The sequence below is a fragment of the Mycetomoellerius zeteki genome, unplaced genomic scaffold (genome assembly GCF_001594055.1).
Source record: "Mycetomoellerius zeteki isolate Tzet28-1 unplaced genomic scaffold, Tzet1.0 scaffold52, whole genome shotgun sequence".
NCBI classification, from domain to species: domain Eukaryota; kingdom Metazoa; phylum Arthropoda; class Insecta; order Hymenoptera; family Formicidae; genus Mycetomoellerius; species Mycetomoellerius zeteki.
Window position 1 is genome coordinate 1,214,910 of NW_017257523.1, and position 17,140 is coordinate 1,232,049.

The following is a 17,140-nucleotide window of genomic DNA, read 5'->3' on the forward strand; positions in this document are numbered from 1 at the left end:
AGCCGTAACTCATACAGGGCGCTATAGGGCTATAGGACTTTGAAATATATCGCTTCACATTCACTGTTTACAAATTTTTATAATAATAATAATAATAAAAATTTGTAAACAGTGAATGTGAGACAATATGTTTCAAAGTTTCTCTCTCTCTCTCTCCTATAGCCCTATAGTGCCTTGTATGAGTTACGGCCAAAGAATAGAGAACGGACTGCGCGATCCGTGGTCAAAATGGTCGATAAAAGTAAGACCGAGGAACTGTGGAAGACGGTCAATCTGTATCTCTTTCCATTCAACAATATAATGGATGAGAGGGAGATTGGCCATCTTCCACGATCCCTCTCTCTCATTATTGTCGACCATATTTGATATACTACTTATTATTAGATACGGATCGTGCAGTCCATTCTCTATGTCTTTGGTCATGGCTAATATCATCCTTGAGTTCGAGCGTTTTATGTCTCCGTGCACAATCTAAATGCCATGAAACAAAAGGAAACGGGGTGACGATAGGCAAAATCGGTCGAAATGTGCAACTCGGCTGCAGGCCTAATGTAGGTAATCAATTTTATACATAAGAGTATTAAAATATTTTTACTTTAAATTTTATCGCTAAAAACGTTCCTCTTGATTCGTTTAAATATGTTAATTAAGACAATATCGCGGCGATTTAATTTTATCCTTCTACTTTAAAATCTCACGTTTAATTATATTATAAGTAACTTTTGTATATATTTAAAATATAGATATTAATATTTCATATTAATATTTCGTTGTATATTAATATTTTGGATACAGGCGTGATTTATCTATATTTTGTATTATTAAATATCTTCGCATAAATTTAATTTTGACACAATCAAAGTAGAAGGCTGAATGGATAATGCTCCTCCATCTAACACCACGCTTTTATGACTCAATAACGCATTTCGTGTTACATATACACATAGGCAAATGCCGTGGGTTATAAATTATGCCAGGAAACTTCGTGGGAAGAATATTGGTGGCGCACGCAAAACTAAACAAACCTTTCACGAGGATCCTAATGACACGTAACGAACGCGACTGACACGAACTATGCTCGAACTTCAAAACGCGAGGGGGTAGCTTTCGTGTAAATACTGAAGAGGCAGGGAGAAATGCAAGAAAGTCGAGCGAAATTACCCAGAGGTGAAAGAGTATGAAAATTAATTAATTATAATATTGAGGTGCGTCAAGCTGTTAAACGATGTTCAATAGTTTCATCAAAGGATGATGTATAAAATACATAGAGGGTCGAAATCTTATGGTCACTTTTTTAAAAAAAGGAAAATATTATCACTTAGTTAATAATTTATTGAATACATTTAAATATAAATTTGAATGTAAATTCTAACTCCATATCTATCTTCAAATCGTTAAATACTAATTTAGTGTTAAATTGGCAGTTCTGTGATATTATTTTTTTAAGGAGAATTAGAGATACTACTATTTGAATTTTATTTTTTTTTAAGTAGCTTTATACAATTATTTTTTGAGAAGGGTGTACACTTGATTACCTTTCATCTTTATGAAAGAATATCGAGCTGTGTGTATTGTTTGACCAATGTTACAGCAATTCGTCTGTTTACCGTCATTTGTTTGTTGATCGATCGCGATGCGTACCACCATCGCCTGTCAAACATTCGTTTAAACGGTAGACTGGCCGTTTCCGCGATCTCTCCCCGAACATCGATGCGGTATCGTGGCACGATCTCGACAAATTATTCGGTAGTTATCGCCCTCCCCATTATGGACGACACTAGATTGTACAAGTACTATCGAACATCCGGATATGGTTTGAATTCGCTGGTCAGAAATGCGGATTGATTAGGTTAGTCCAGTTCTGTCGAGGACTTTAATTTTTCACGCGAATCGTGCTTTGTTTCAGATATACCGATTTCTCATCGCTGATTATAATCTAAGACGATTCTTCAATTTAAGTGCTTATTGCGGAGCGGTGACTTTTGTTACTTTCATCTTCGTAGTAATTATGGCCGCCTGTTCGATAGCGGTGAGTTTATTATATAGAATAATTTTAATTAGAGGACGGATAACAGAATTATAGTTTTACTTTTTTCGTACATGTAATAATTATTTTATTTTATTAGGCATAAAATTTATCAGATAATTAACGAAAAGGGTTTAGATTGTATTAATCGTATTTAAAAACTTGTCTATTAATTAATTTTATTCATAATAACAAGCATGAAAGCTTCTACGAATTATTAGGTTTGGTAGAGAAAATTCAAGTGAGCTTATTATTCTGGCAATTAATTTGCATATGATACCGTATGACTCGATACAATAATTAAAACGCCATGACAATACGAGTACACGATTCTATAATTAATTGTTTGCTTTAAATCCAACGTAATAATGTTATTTCAGCGTGTAATTAATCAAGGAACAATAAACGATCGACGTCGCGAAATTATCGATATATTCCCTTTCGTGACCAGGTTTTGAATAGATAATGCTCACCGTTATATATATCGTAACGAAAGAAAACGAGTCACGTATCTTTCGAAAACCTTGCCAGCGCCAAACTCTCTTGCCGGCTTAAAGAAAATGTAAACAACTTTGCGGGGCAATCACTTGAATACTGATATATCCGCGCACGTGCCACGTTGTAACAAATATAATTCTTACACATATAAAGTATACGCCTTCTTGACGAAGAGGATTTCAGCTACATATCTCCCACGCAATAACGTTTGCTTTAATTCTTATCGGCGTAACGACGTTCAGAAGCTACAACTTTGAACTTGACAAATTTGCAAACATATTTTTACTACCCTTTAATCCGCTGTTATCTTTATTTCACGACATTTATGTCTTGCTAAAATAGTTTCTATTCAGAAAACACGCGATAATTTTATAACAATTCGTTATTATTTTTAACAAACTCAGCATACAATAATGGAGAATATTAATATAGAATCAGAAATAAATACAAAAAAATAGAAAGATTAATTTAATAAAACAAAAATTTAATTTAATATATTAATTACTTTAAATATTTAATTCTGTTTTCATATCAGGGTTTAAATATGGTGACGTTAAACGATACACTTTTTCGTGAATTGTTCGAAAAAGCGGAGAAGGTAAGTTGGACAGTTTCGGCAATCGCAGCTAAACTGAAGTTTGATCGAGGCTAGAGAGATATTGAACCACATTTTAAAAGCATCAATTGCCCATAATTTGTAGAAGTTACCACGAATGGAAAGTGTCGTTAGCATCATACCTCCATATAAATGTATTCACAAGCATGTAAGTTTGTTAAAATTTTTAAAGGATACGGTTAACGTTCTCTTCGTCACGCTAATAATTTTAATCTCTAGTTACAACGAATGAACGTGTTTCAAGAAAAAACGAAGAAAATGGTAGGTCTCGATAATCTATCCTTCGCTACTCTCACTAATTAAATATTTTAATATCCGGATATCCGGATTTCGTTGTAACAGCTACGCAAAGAGCAATTGGAATTGGAAATAATGAACAGCAAAATGTCGTGTATCGAGAAGTTATTGAAGCCCGAGGTAAATTATTTGTCACGATAAATGGGACGCATTGTGCGGTCGGGTCGTTACTAGAGTAAATAAAAAAAAAATCTCGTTCCAAAATTGAGCGCTATCCACGCGTATCCTTTGTCGCCTTTTAATTCAACGCTATTGATAAAAATAATCGATCCATAGCTTATTCTCATCCCTATTCAGAATTTACGCGCGATCATCGACCTTAAATAATTTAATAACCCGCAGGTCGCAGAGATGAATACGATGAAACTCGTAGAAACTCTTACAAAGGGTTACGGATAACCCGTGTGCCAATCGCGAACTCGCTTTTAATTAAAATTTTGCCGTCGTCGATGAATGAGAGATTTAATAAAACGCATTTATGCAATTTTCCGCGTATACGCGTGAGATATTGTTACGATAGAAAGGAGTATCTCTTTCGCTACACGCGAGGACGACCTATAAACTCTGAATTACCAAAGGTCGTATAAACGTATCATGGTCTCTGCGACTTTCGGTCGTTGCGTCGGGCATTAGATCAGTCTCGGTATATATCCGGCAGGTAGTCGCGTTCGATCGGCAGACATAAAATTAGATTCGACCCTATCTCAGACCTTTCTGTGGCTATCCGAGTTTATCTTTCGCGACGGCATATATTTTTACTCATGTTGTTAACTCTTTCTGAACGCGGATATTTCGGTGCTTTAATTAAGCGTGCCATACTTTTATTTCTTGCCGATAATAGAATTGATATTCAACGTTGAACTTCTAAATTAGTGATGAGTCATTGAAAGTATTATTAATAAGGCGATACCACAATTACTATAAATATCACATTCTTAAAGAATTAAGATTTTTATCACCAAATGATATTCTGTTCGATAATATCGATAATAATTGACGAAATAAGTTGAAATTGTGCAAGTCAGAAACTTCTGCTTTAGTTTAGTTTCTTTTAATCAATATGTGACGAATTTTTTCCGTGGTACATGCATCATTATATTGTGTAAATTAATTCATTTACCCCCTAATAAAATATTTATTATTGATAAAATTATTGACATGCAAAAGTAATGTATATTGCATTAATTGAATATTGTCATTAAAATTTGTTGATAGTAACTATATCCGATTATTATGCTGATAATGTATCTATTATACAAACATTATATATACATATATATAAAACTCTATTAATAATAATCTCTCTAGGAACAATCCGAGTGGCGTCGTAGTAGATCACCAAAGGTATATCATCGCTCTATTAACGTAGAAGCATCAAAGTAGCAAGTGAAAAAGAAGACATTTATATGTAAAATTTGATAAAATATTTTGCTCTCCATTTTATAATTTATGATGTTTTCATTAGAGATGTATAATTGATATAAACGTAATGTTGTCTCGTGTCACATTTTAAATATGTAATATAAATTTTGTGGAATACAGTGAACCAATAACACACATTTTCACATATTCTCGTTGATGGTATTTAATTATAAACATTTATGACCCTTCGTGATTTGATAAACGTCTCAAAATTATATACTAGATCTAAAATTATATTAGATCCGTTCGCCGTATTTATGGATGTAGAGCACAAGTTATAATATCACGATACGTGTTAGATACGAATTAATTTAAAATTTAGTGAATTATAACTTTATCTCATTCGATAAAAGTATTTCGAAAACATTTTCACGTAGCGGAAAAACAGTTGCAAACAATGGTTTTGTCATCGAAGTATCGTTGTTCTGCGTCCTTGTCCAACACGCGTAATTTTCGTATGATCACATGCAAAGCAGTATAAATCGTGACCTATTAAATGGACTGTATCACGTGCAAACGCATAGTTTTTCTGACAAAATTTTTGCGCTGAAATAGGCGGCGACACGGGATGCTGAAACTCTAGTACGTGCCGAAACTCGCTGAAAAAAAATGTGACGATCTTTTTTGCGGTCAACCACATGTGAACGACGAGTGCTGTTGCGTTTTGTAAAAAGTAAACGCCATAACATCGCTTACGTTATTCTCTCTTCCTCTCTCTCTCTCTCTTTCTCTTTCTCTCTCCCATGCTTCGATATTCAACCATTTTAAACCATGTTATTTTAGAACGTATTCACGAAAATCATTAAAGGCGACCATTCAGGATGTATCATTTTTCTCAATACTTTCCATTACACGTATGTTATATACATATTCGTTTGATTATTCATTCTACTCAATTATTCATTCTTATGTAATATGCAAAAGTCAAATCGATAATACGTTACGATCTGTCAGTTGAGAAATTATCAATTAAAAGTCGATTAACTTGAACTTTCAGAAATTCACAATGTCGTTGAAAATTCTATTTAATCAAACGAATTTTCCAGAACGCATTTCAGTGATAGTAACAGAGAAATCAGACCTTAGTTCTACAAAATGAAAAATTTATTATAGTTATTTATTATAGTTATATTGCAAACGACTCATTTAACATAAAATTAATCAAATAATCCTTAAGATCGAGAAGTTGCTGAATATATAGGTAATATATACGTTACGTAATAATAAGAGCTATTGTGAGCACAACACTATTGTTTCGAGACAATAACCATTGAAGTTTAACACTATTATCCAACTTGGAAATAAGAAAAGACAATTTAGCATGATTACAATCTACCGAACTTTAACGTCTATTATATCAAGACGATCACGTGTATGTGTGTGTGTTTATGCTACACGTGGTTGTTGCGCAAAACTGTGCCGGTGCAAAATGTATTAATACATGTACTTTCTACAACTTTAGCCATAATAAGTTCACGTTGCGGAAAAACGGAAAGAAATCAGAGACAAGAATACTATGTCGGATTAGGTGTATAAATATAAATCGCGTTTCTTTCCATTTTAAAATTATTTAAATAAATTATTAAATTATTTAATTAAGAATACATTCATCTGACGTTTAAACATGAAAAGTTTCGTGGAAATATGTATATACTATATTATCAAAAATTTTTTTTAATCTTATGAAAAGAACAAAGAAAAAATAAGGATATAATGTAAAGTATTTTTATCTTTCTAAATTGAGCCAACATAATATTTTTTGAATCTAAAATAATATCTTATGCTATTCGACCTACATTTCGTTTATATATAAACATCTATTTCTATTCCTGATTTAAAGTTGACTCACCCCCGTGCCGACCGATCGCGCACCATCCCTTTTCTTTTCTCGCCTAAGCTTACGGATGTCGCCAGTAGTGCCGGTCCGAACTGACGCGGCGCAGCGAGTCTGGCTACAACCGTCTGTTTCCACTTTCGATCCCCCGCCACGGGGTTGGAGAGACTGGCTCAGGAATTGAACGCAGCTACGTGGCGTATGAGAACAGGGTCTTTGCTCCCGTTTAATATTTTAGCCAGTCCATTGGCTGCTGCCGCTCGAGGCATCGACATGCGCTCTGGCTTTCGGCTCGTTCCGTTCAGCTCGGCACGGTACGGCACGGCACGATATTGCACGGCACGACACGGCATGGAACGGAACGGCACGGCACGCCGTGCTGTTCGCACGCCTCGTTACGTCAGGCCGGACTTGCAGCTCCGGGGTGCAATCTAACGAATGCGCTACGCGGCATCCGATATCGATATGGGGATGAGACGGATCGATTCGCGCCGCGCGCGCTCGGCCTGTTTATTCGGCCATCGATCCCGCACCTATCGAACCGCAGTAGTCGCTTACGGTTCGGGAAGTATTGCATTCCGACCGATTCGTGAGAACAGTCTTCGGAAAGGACCTCGTTATAAACAGTAGATCGTTACCGTATCGTTAAACTTGGATTTCTCTGTCTATTTCCTCTTCCCTAGCGTATAAAATCGAGTTAAAAGGGAACTGTTAAAAACAGTTGGAGTCTTAAAGAAATACGGCATCTATGTAGGAACTTTAATTCTATAATATCGCGCGGTTATATCACTTTCTTTTTTCCTTTGATTTTTTTTAGAATCTAAATTAATTTGATAATTGTTTTTTAAGGTGCCTCTACATAATTCGCAATTCGCAAATGCTGACGCAGAATGACCATCACTGCACGCGGATGAAAATTAACCGCACGCAAACGAAAAAATAAATGCAAATTGTTGCATTTGATAGCATCAAACATCATGATGTTTTATAGAATGATAAAATGGTTCGATTTATACTAATACTTTCTTTCTTTTCCTATTAACTTTTTTTTAGATTCTAAATTGATTTGATGTTTTTGCAGAGTTACCACAAAACTGGAAGTCAGAGAAATCAGAGAAATGTTAGGGAAATTGAAAACGATTAGGGTAAATTAGGGAAAAGTTAGAGAATTTTGAACAATTTTCTGAAAAATGAAAATTTTTGACTTTAATGGAATTTAATATGCGTATATCGCATCTACATAGTTTTAGAATACCATTAACTTAATAATAAATGCAATCAGTGTCAGCAACATTAATGGTAATTTACATTGCTGTGTTAAATTTCTCCCGCAACAAAAAAATTTTTGACTTTTAAATCAGAACAAAAATACAAAAAAAAATTCAAAATATTATTAAAAATATCAAAGAAAATCATGAAATTTTTCCTTGAAATCAGAAAAAACTTATGGAAGATTTTATAATGAAGATTTGTGAGACAATCCTGTTTTTATACGACACAAAACAATTCTTACAATAAAACGCACTCATTTGATAGCATCAAACATCTTTAGATAACAGTTAAATGGTTCGATATTTTAAACTTATGATATATGGAGCCGCATTTGATGCTTGTGGGAACTAACGTGAGGGAATATATCATGTTTGCCCGATGTAACATTGATGAATGGATTATAATCCCGAAGTTCAGGACCGATCATAAAGCTAATTTTTTTTGTGCGAAATATTCCGCAAACCGCAGACTATGTGTTAACATCACAAAGAAATAATTGCTGACTTAATACGAATGCAAACTGCGATAAACGTTTATACTTACTTTAAATATTTGTGTGAGAGAGAGAGAGAGAGAGAGAGAGAGATATCGTGCGTTTGTCTTAGATATGTGGTAAAAAAATATTGACAATTTTTTTTATGTTTGACTTGATAATTCAGTGGAAAAGCGGTTCCCCTGCTCCTACTTCATCTCCGTGCTACGATCTCCGGATTTTTAAACCTCGTAAAATGGCAACCCTAGTGTTGACGTTGGAGAATCGGGTATAGAGTAGCTTCTATATCTCCTACACTACGTGGTCACTGAACCGTGCGGAGAATTTTTAAAGTAGAAGAAACCTTACAGCATGCAGACTATTGCTGGCATAGCATAGACGTCTAAAAGTATAACTTGTATGTTTCCTGCTTGCTGTAAAGCCGCGTGTCTATATAATTAAGTTTAGTATACAGTAAAGCTATAGCATTGTGACGTAAAGTTGAAGTTAGTTGGCAGCGAGATTTAACAGATTTAATAAGCTCGGTATTTAATAACGATGAATATTAAATCTGAATTACAATTTTGAATATAAATTCAGAAATTTCTTTATGTGCGCACAAAGATTGAAATTGAAGGATTGATCGATGTTTGTGCTTTTGTTACGCGACTCGACTTGGCTTCTTTTGTCACCCATCGACTATAGTCAGTAAAGCCGTATGTTTGCTGATTGTCATTTTGTGCCGACTGGCATAGATCGATTGACACGTATTCAGTAACGGGCAATGCCCAATGAGCTTGTTGATCGGTAAAGTCGATTATAGTAAGGAGTATAGAAGGCGTCTTAAAGCAGAAACAGACTCGCAAATTAAATTAAAATAAGTTTATTAAAGAAGAATATGAGAAGAAATATGGATGTAGCATGATGTAATGGTGTTTGAGATTAGATTATTGAAAAATGTATACTTTATTAATATCGTCACGGCGATTATCCTTTTTTATCCATTACATGATTAAAACTAATTTAATTTGTGAAAAATAAATGATTATAAATATATTTTAGACTGATAAGAATAAATTAAATAAGGGGAAGAATCGTATTTTTTATTTATAGAATTGAAAAACGTACATTGACTCAAAACTGTACGTAAATACAATAAAATATTCATTGAATTATGAAAAAATAATGAAAATTGGTCCAATGAATTCTCACGATGAATTCTAATGATTTGGATTATAAAACTATTTCTAGAATTCATTGCAAGAATGAATATATAGTAGTATAAATGAATCCAGTTATTGTATCAATGAATTAACTACATTAAGTCGGACATTGATTAACGATCATTCATTGGACCAAAAATGAACAAAATTTTTTTCAGTGTATTGCATATGAACATTGTCAAGCACTAAGATTCGCTTCGGTTGAAAATGGGGTTTTCCTCTTATTTGAAAATAAATGACTTTAATAATGTATTTAGCACTTCAGGATTTATTCAAATTTAAGTTTGTGTTTAATATTTTATACTACAAAAGTAGTTCACCGCGATACAAATGCGGTCGAGAGATGCCGCAAATGGCTAGTGATTATATATTTTATAAGAGGCTTGCAGTCTTTCGCAGATTGACGTGTTATGCCAATGTTTTGCGATATAGAAGTGGTAATACAATTTGAGAATGACTTTGGTTGTAGACGGAATTACACGAAAACCCCATTTATTCTACGTGTCGATAAGCCTTTGAGAAATCGATCGTACCGCAGCAGGGTAGGTTGTTTATGCAAGTGTCGGTTACGTTACCACGCCGATAGCCTCGTTTGGCAAGTGTCTCGCGTCGCCATGCTTTACCGCGAAATAACCCAATAGCTCTGACACGTATCTCTGTAACGTTCGAACTTCGGAAATTTCGGACACGCGGCCGACAATGATTTCGCGTTTATGGACGTGGTTTTCGCACTTGGTTCACGAGGATTTCACTTCACTATATAGTGTAGAACAAATTGATCAAAATCAACCGGTACTATACGGTACAGATTTAACGCAAAAAGGGAAAATCTAAAATTCAAGATAAGCAATATATATCATTGCTCTATAAGCTATATTGTTAAACATACATTTTATTTACAAAGGAATTTATATCTATACAAAATAAATATAACCATACGAAAAAAAAACAGCTTTGCTGAAATATTTAAAAGTTTAACTGGACATATATCTGAAAATATTTTTGTTAGACTATTAAAATAATTGTACAGGACGCTCAAGCATGCTGCAAAAAGTTTTGACATTCTAGCAACAGTTTGAATAGTCCTGCACCAATATTTGATGGTCCGATAAAATTATTTTTATAACTGTATCTGACTAAATTTGTAGATATTTCAGTAAAACCGTTCTCTCCATGTACCTATATAGAAAGACAGATTAAAAAGAAATATTTCATTTTCGTGAAGGAATGAAATATTTCACTTCTCGCGACCATCCCGTAATTGATTAATTTTCAAAGCAATCACAATCTCGTGTACATTGTGAATAAAGTTTTACGAATAGGAGGAAGCGATTTCTCAATGGGTTAGTAGGTGGTTTTTCTTATCCGGGCAAGTAGCAAGTATCTGGGGTATGGTCAGACTCAACGGACTCTTGACAAATATCCCGGGTGACGGTCGGCGAACGAAGAAAATCCGATTGTGTCAGTCGCCTATGTACCCACGAGGAGCTTGAAAAATCGATGGTAACTTCTGACAACGGCCCGCGAGAGCCGCGATCCCCCTTTTCGTCTCTTCTGTCGCCCTTCGTTTTGGCACCCGCTCTTCACCATCTCCCGAGAACACTGTCTACGCAACTATCGACTTTTTCGTGAACGTGAGAGAAGGAAATGGGTGAGGGAATGGGAGGAGGGAATGGGAGGAGGGAATGGGCTGGGCAGGATATGGTAGCCGACAAGCAGCTTCTGAAAAATGCCCCTGGAGCGTGACTGCTCTTTTTTTTTCCTCTTCTTCGGCCTCGTCCAGCACCTCGTGCAATGCCCACACCAGGTGGCGGCGGGAGGATTCGAAACGAATGGGCCACACGTGTGCCGCGCATTCTCTTTTTTCTTCCTTCCTTCCTTCCTTCCTTCCTACACTCCTACCCTCCTTCGTTCCATCTATCCTGCGCCCCGCATCGTCGATTTCGCAGCTCGCTACTGGCAAGCAAGGCAAGTCGAACTCTCGCGGAGCTCTCCCTGGAATCGTGATTTACACTTGTCACGGCGTCGTCCTGTACCACATGCCACGGACATTTGGCACTTTATTCCCTTATCGCGACCGGAAATTCGAAAATCGTGTGTTTCCTCTGTGTTTGTGCATCAGGATTGTATTAATAAATACGAACTTATTATTCGACTCAAAGAAAATGAGACGGACAATTTATATTAATAATTTTCAATACATTATAGGTTTGTTCAAGTCGCAAGCTCCAACATGCTCCAACATGCTCCTGCCGTAGCTCCACTCACTCTATCAAGCGCGTTGAAATGAGTAAGAGCTATGGTAGGAGCATATTGGAACATGTTGGAGCATGCGACGTGAACAAACCTTATAAGATCTTAAAATGATGCCAATTAAGCATCATATTATTAAATTGCTATAAAGCAATCTAATTTGTGATATGACTATAGTAGTTCAGTTGCGTTTTCTAAATCGGAAAAATTATTTCGGCGCACAATTTCTAGAAATTACAAACGTGGGATATAAAGTCACACGAAGTTATTTAAAGCACTCAAGATCCAACTTCGACCGGTATAGGCATTGCTTCTTACTTATTGTGTGCTCACGTTATATGATCCTAATAAATCGTTTATTATAATTTTTATTAAACCTTATTATCTGACAATCACTTTTTTATGTTCTCTTTTTTAATTAAAAAAGATTTTTCTTGTTTTTAGAAAACAAAGTAGTTTAATACAGATTTAGTACTTTAATGCAGATCGCGATTACAATTAAGCTCTAAAAGCTTAATGCATTTAGAATTTATTAGCTCGCCAAATGCTACCATTTTGTGCCCAGTCTTTAATTAATACAGGTGGTGTACTATCAGTCCACCATCTGCACTATTGTAATTTTATGAGGTAGGATAGAATTGAATACCTTTGGCTTTAATTGTATTTTACGTTTTATTGTTATCGTTATCCACTGCCGTATAAATAGTTATAATGATAATTGTAACGATAATTGTTTTATTATTTTCTCTAGTATATAATGGATATATTACATTGATATATATACGTGTAGAGTAGAACTGTAAATACAATCCGGATTTATATTCGGCTAATATTCGGATTTATATTCGGCTAATATTCGGCTAATATTCGGCTAATATTCGGATATCCTGATAATTAATTCGCCGAATTATCCGATTATCCGAATTCAGATATCCAAACGAATGAATCGAATCTTAATGAAAATCAGATCCTAATCTGCAAATTTATTAATTCAGATTCGAATTGTCTACTATAAGAATAGATAAAAAACTGATTGCTAAGGTGGCTAGAATTTATTTAGCTTTCCTCCTGGTTATGTTTCTTCCACTGACTTTGAAAGACTGCTTTTCCGGAAAATATCGTTACAGTCGAAAAAAGCTATTATTCGTGCGCGCAAATTGATTGTTCTTTTAAAATAAAAAAATATATTTAACTTTTATTTTTTCTAAAAGAAATGTTTTAAAAAATGTTTAATATATTTATTTGTGTGATATCATGAAATATGTGTAAAACTTGTGTTATAACTTCAATAATTTTGGCGTATTATGTTTCGCAATTAATTTGCGATATCATGAATCCAGTTTTTTACATATATTAAGATTTAAATTATTTACATAATTGAAACATGCATCTGGATTTGAGTAATCGGATAATAAATATTTTAAATAATTTGGATATTATATTATCCGGATGTTTATATTCTAAAAGGTTTAATTTCAGTTACCGTAAATGTATAAAGTAACTTGGGACAGCATTAATTTTTGTTAAATTTAATCCATGTAGTATCCATCCACAACACACATGAGTCACTAAAGAAAATTTAAAACTTAAACTTTCTCTTTAGAGATTCTTTCTTTAGAGATGGATAGATACCATGATTATGTGTGATTATAAATTTAACAAAAATACATGCTGTCCCAAGTTACCTGCATTGTCCCAAGTCACCTACATTTGCGATAGTTTTCTTCTATTATTAGGGAGTTTTTGCAATAGCGTTTAAGGTCAGGTTATCTTCTTCTTAACAACTAATTAAGAAAAGGATAGCGTGACTTTAGCGTTCACCGTATCTGAATTCACGTTATTGCAAAAACTCCCTATTATCAATTATAAGAACATTTAAAGCTGTTGTACTCAAACAAATATATTGAGTCGGTCAAAAAGTCCGTGTCAAATTTTGAAGCAAAAAACAGCACGGACTTTCTGATCAACTCAATATGTTTATTTTCCTTTTAAGACAATCATTGGAAAAAATCTTCTTAACGATCACTTTAATTTTTCTTAATTAAAAAAGTCCAACACATCTGTACAATCAAAAGATTAACCATTGATATATTATCTGTTATTAAACCATTGATATATTACTTGTTATTAAAAGATTTTTAGAATTATTACGGGACGTACGAAATAAACTAATGTTTGCTGCGGTTTAAAGGACTCCCGTTATAACGATGTCTCTCAGAAAAAGATTTTAATCCCTCAAGCGACTCGCCGGAAATCCGTCTTCGTCCTTTCTTCTCATCTTTCGCGAAGAAAAGCAGCCCGTCGGCCCTCTTGGATCTTCGTCGGGTCGGGGAGAAGCCCGAGATTCTCAGATGAATAATATCTAACGTCGTTCGAGACGCGTTCTAGGATAAATTGTCGTTTGGATGTTGTACGTCGTCCCTCACCGTATATATGTATCTATACGTATACATGTACACATACGCATATATTATATATATATATACACACATCTATGTTTAAAAGTCGAGCGAAAAAGGACTCTCGGGGAATAGGTAAACTGCAGCTAAACTGCGCATATTACATATGACTCTGCAGCGGCCAACGTGTGGGATCAACGACTCCGAGTGTTGTCTGTGTGCATCTCTCTGTGTGCATGTTCGAAAGTTTCTGCGTGATAAGTGGCGAATGATTTATTCATCTCACGACGGAGCGCAGGCAGTGGTACAAATTACGCATCGCGTACAGAAAACCTTCGTAGTACGTGACAGTAATTCATACATCTGTATTAACGTAGTACGCCGCCATCGCGCGTAACGTTCCTCCGTTATTCCCGGCCGCTGTTCCGTACGGAAATTTGAAGTAATTTCACTCGTTTGCGCAAACTTCTTCGAACTGTTAAACGGCAGTGTCCTCCCCCTCCCTCCCAGACACTTGTAAGTTCTGTAACTACAATTAATTAAAAGATTAAATATATCGTATATCGTTTTACTAATATAAGTCAATTAAATTGAAATTATATTTGAAATACCTCAATTAAATATGACCTATTAAATGTAATCGTAGAGCAAGAGAATTGTTTTAGAGCTTGTTTTGTAAGATTAAGATGAAATAATTAATTTTTCAAATAAAATTAGATTATTTATGGGATATATATATATATATATAGATATACTATCTGTAAGATATTAGGTCTGTTTTCTGTGGCTGAACTAGTGTACACTTTTGGAACTTACAGTAAAATAGATATATAATATCCCTGATAGCAAAATGTTAGCAATTTAGGGCCAAATTGGCAGCAAACTCCATCAGATTTTGACTACAAAATCATAGCCATCTGTAATTTGGCTATGGATTTGTCGACAAAGCTTGTTGATAGGCCAGCAGATTGGTGGCAGAAACTAAGCAGAGTCTGCTCGAATCAAGTTCCACTCTTAATCTGCTCTCAATCCGCCGTCAGGTTATGCAAGACTTTGCTCGGTTTCTGCTACAATCTGCTGGCATAGCATGTCTAGCAGGCTTTGTTATATTTCTGGCAGAAAATTTGCTAACAATATCAGATAATACAAATTCTGTATACAATTTGGTGCCTTTCTGCAATCAAAAATTGGTAGCAGACTCTGTTCAAAATCTGTCTCCGCAGGCTTTGCCTGGGATATTTAATATTTGTCGAAAGCGAGAAAGAGAGATCTAGTGCAGGAACAGAAAACAGACAAATTGATTAGATGAAGTTCAGCAATTTTTTTGCTATATAATAGTATAAAAGCTGCACAACGGTGTTATAACGCTAACGAAACTTGCGTTAAGAGTTACGGAATAGCCCTTCAGGTGCGGCTATAATTAGAGGTGAATCCCAGACGGCGGAATTGACTTGAAATTTTTCTTCGACGATTTGACACGTTCCACTGCGAAGCTGTCACCAAAATTCGATTGACTAATCGAGCGTATCGACACGCAATCACTTAGAAATTGACGCGATAGATTGACTGCCGACGCGCGGTGATTTGATTTCGGATGCGAATGGGACATGCCCGTGGGTTCGATGCAGTTATTAGAGAAAATGGAATTAATCGACCAACCACACGGTAATTTGGTGCGACGTTAATCCGTATTGATATCGTGACTGGAAATCTATACTTTTGCAAGTGAAAATAATTTGCGACGAGCTCGTATAAAACAACGAGCCTATTTGCGAACCCGATCTGAAATTCGATTTCGATAAAGATGCTGGGAACCAAGCAGATCATGGCTCGGATCTTTTTTCCATGGTATACCCAACGGACCTATGGCTCACTACAAAAGCGCAACTCGGTCGGGCTATTCTTTTGCTCCACAGAAATTTTTGATTAAAGTTTAATTTACAGGTACGGCTCTTGGCGGACTTTAAAACGAGATTTTTCATACTCCTACTCTACCGTTGCGCTGGCTTATCGTTATTCCGGAAAAAGCCAAGTGCGATGACGTCTGTAAATATCATAAGCATATCGCAAAGTGCATTACATGCAACCATGGATATTTTTAGATATGTTTGCATATAGTTTTAAACAGCTGTAACTTTTTAAATAAGTAATTTTATGAATTGCGAATGAATATATATTAGGTGTACAAGTATGACTTTACGAATTTTTAATAGATGGCGGTATAGTCATACTGCTGCATTATTTAAAATAGGCAATACATGTACTTGAAAGGTGTATACGCAGCTTTAAAACGTAATACATTTCATTTGACTAAAGTGTAAACAACTATTATTTTTATCGCATTGAAAATGTCAAATTTTGTACTGGAAAAACTCCATTTGCGGGAAGTTTTACTTCATTATTTTTTTCTAAAGAAAAGTGCAGCTGAAAGTCATCGTTTACTTGTGGAAGCTTACAAAGAACATGCTCTATCGGTAAGCATGTGTGAAAAATGATCTAAACGATTCAGAAACAATGATTTTGATTTGGATGATGAAGAGCATGGAAAGCCACCGAAAAAATTTGAAGATGCACAATTTGAAAGCATTACTTGACGAAGGTGCATGTCAAACGTTTGAAACTATCACTGGTGAACAATATCGACTACAATTAATACGTTTGAACCGGGCTGTGAAGGAAAAACGACCGGAATGGGAAAATAGACATGACAAGATAATTTTACAGCGTGACAACGCCAGACCACGTGTTCATGAATCCGTTAAGAATTATCTAGAAAGAGTGAACTGGGAGATCCTACCTCACCCGCCGTATTCACTAGACATTGCTCC

General features: G+C 35.1%; 1 protein-coding gene across 2 annotated transcripts; it reads left to right on the forward strand.

The window, feature by feature from the left end:
• Positions 1 to 1,658: 1,658 nt before the first annotated feature.
• On the forward strand, positions 1,659 to 4,843 carry LOC108727706 (uncharacterized). Of its 2 annotated transcripts, none has more exons than XM_018455913.1 (7): positions 1,659 to 1,827; positions 1,907 to 2,029; positions 3,060 to 3,122; positions 3,226 to 3,288; positions 3,360 to 3,401; positions 3,483 to 3,557; positions 4,746 to 4,843. In XM_018455913.1, exons 1-7 carry the CDS (start codon positions 1,711 to 1,713, stop codon positions 4,818 to 4,820), a joined length of 558 nt encoding a protein of 185 aa, XP_018311415.1. In that variant the 5' UTR covers positions 1,659 to 1,710; the 3' UTR covers positions 4,821 to 4,843. The 2 variants fall into 2 exon arrangements, with proteins under 2 accessions (XP_018311415.1, XP_018311416.1); XM_018455914.1 differs by having other exon boundaries at positions 1,659 to 1,790.
• The last annotated feature ends 12,297 nt before the right edge of the window (positions 4,844 to 17,140 follow it).

What these genes read in the sequence shown, in the direction of transcription:
- LOC108727706 (XM_018455913.1), top strand. Translation starts at nt 1,711, where the DNA reads ATGCGGTATCGTGGCACGATCTCGACAAATTATTCGGTAGTTATCGCC. An exon ending in GATATGGTTTGAATTCGCTG is followed by an intron (nt 1,828 to 1,906) that starts GTCAGAAATGCG and finishes GCTTTGTTTCAG; the next exon opens with ATATACCGATTTCTCATCGC. An exon ending in AAGAAAAAACGAAGAAAATG is followed by an intron (nt 3,402 to 3,482) that starts GTAGGTCTCGAT and finishes TCGTTGTAACAG; the next exon opens with CTACGCAAAGAGCAATTGGA.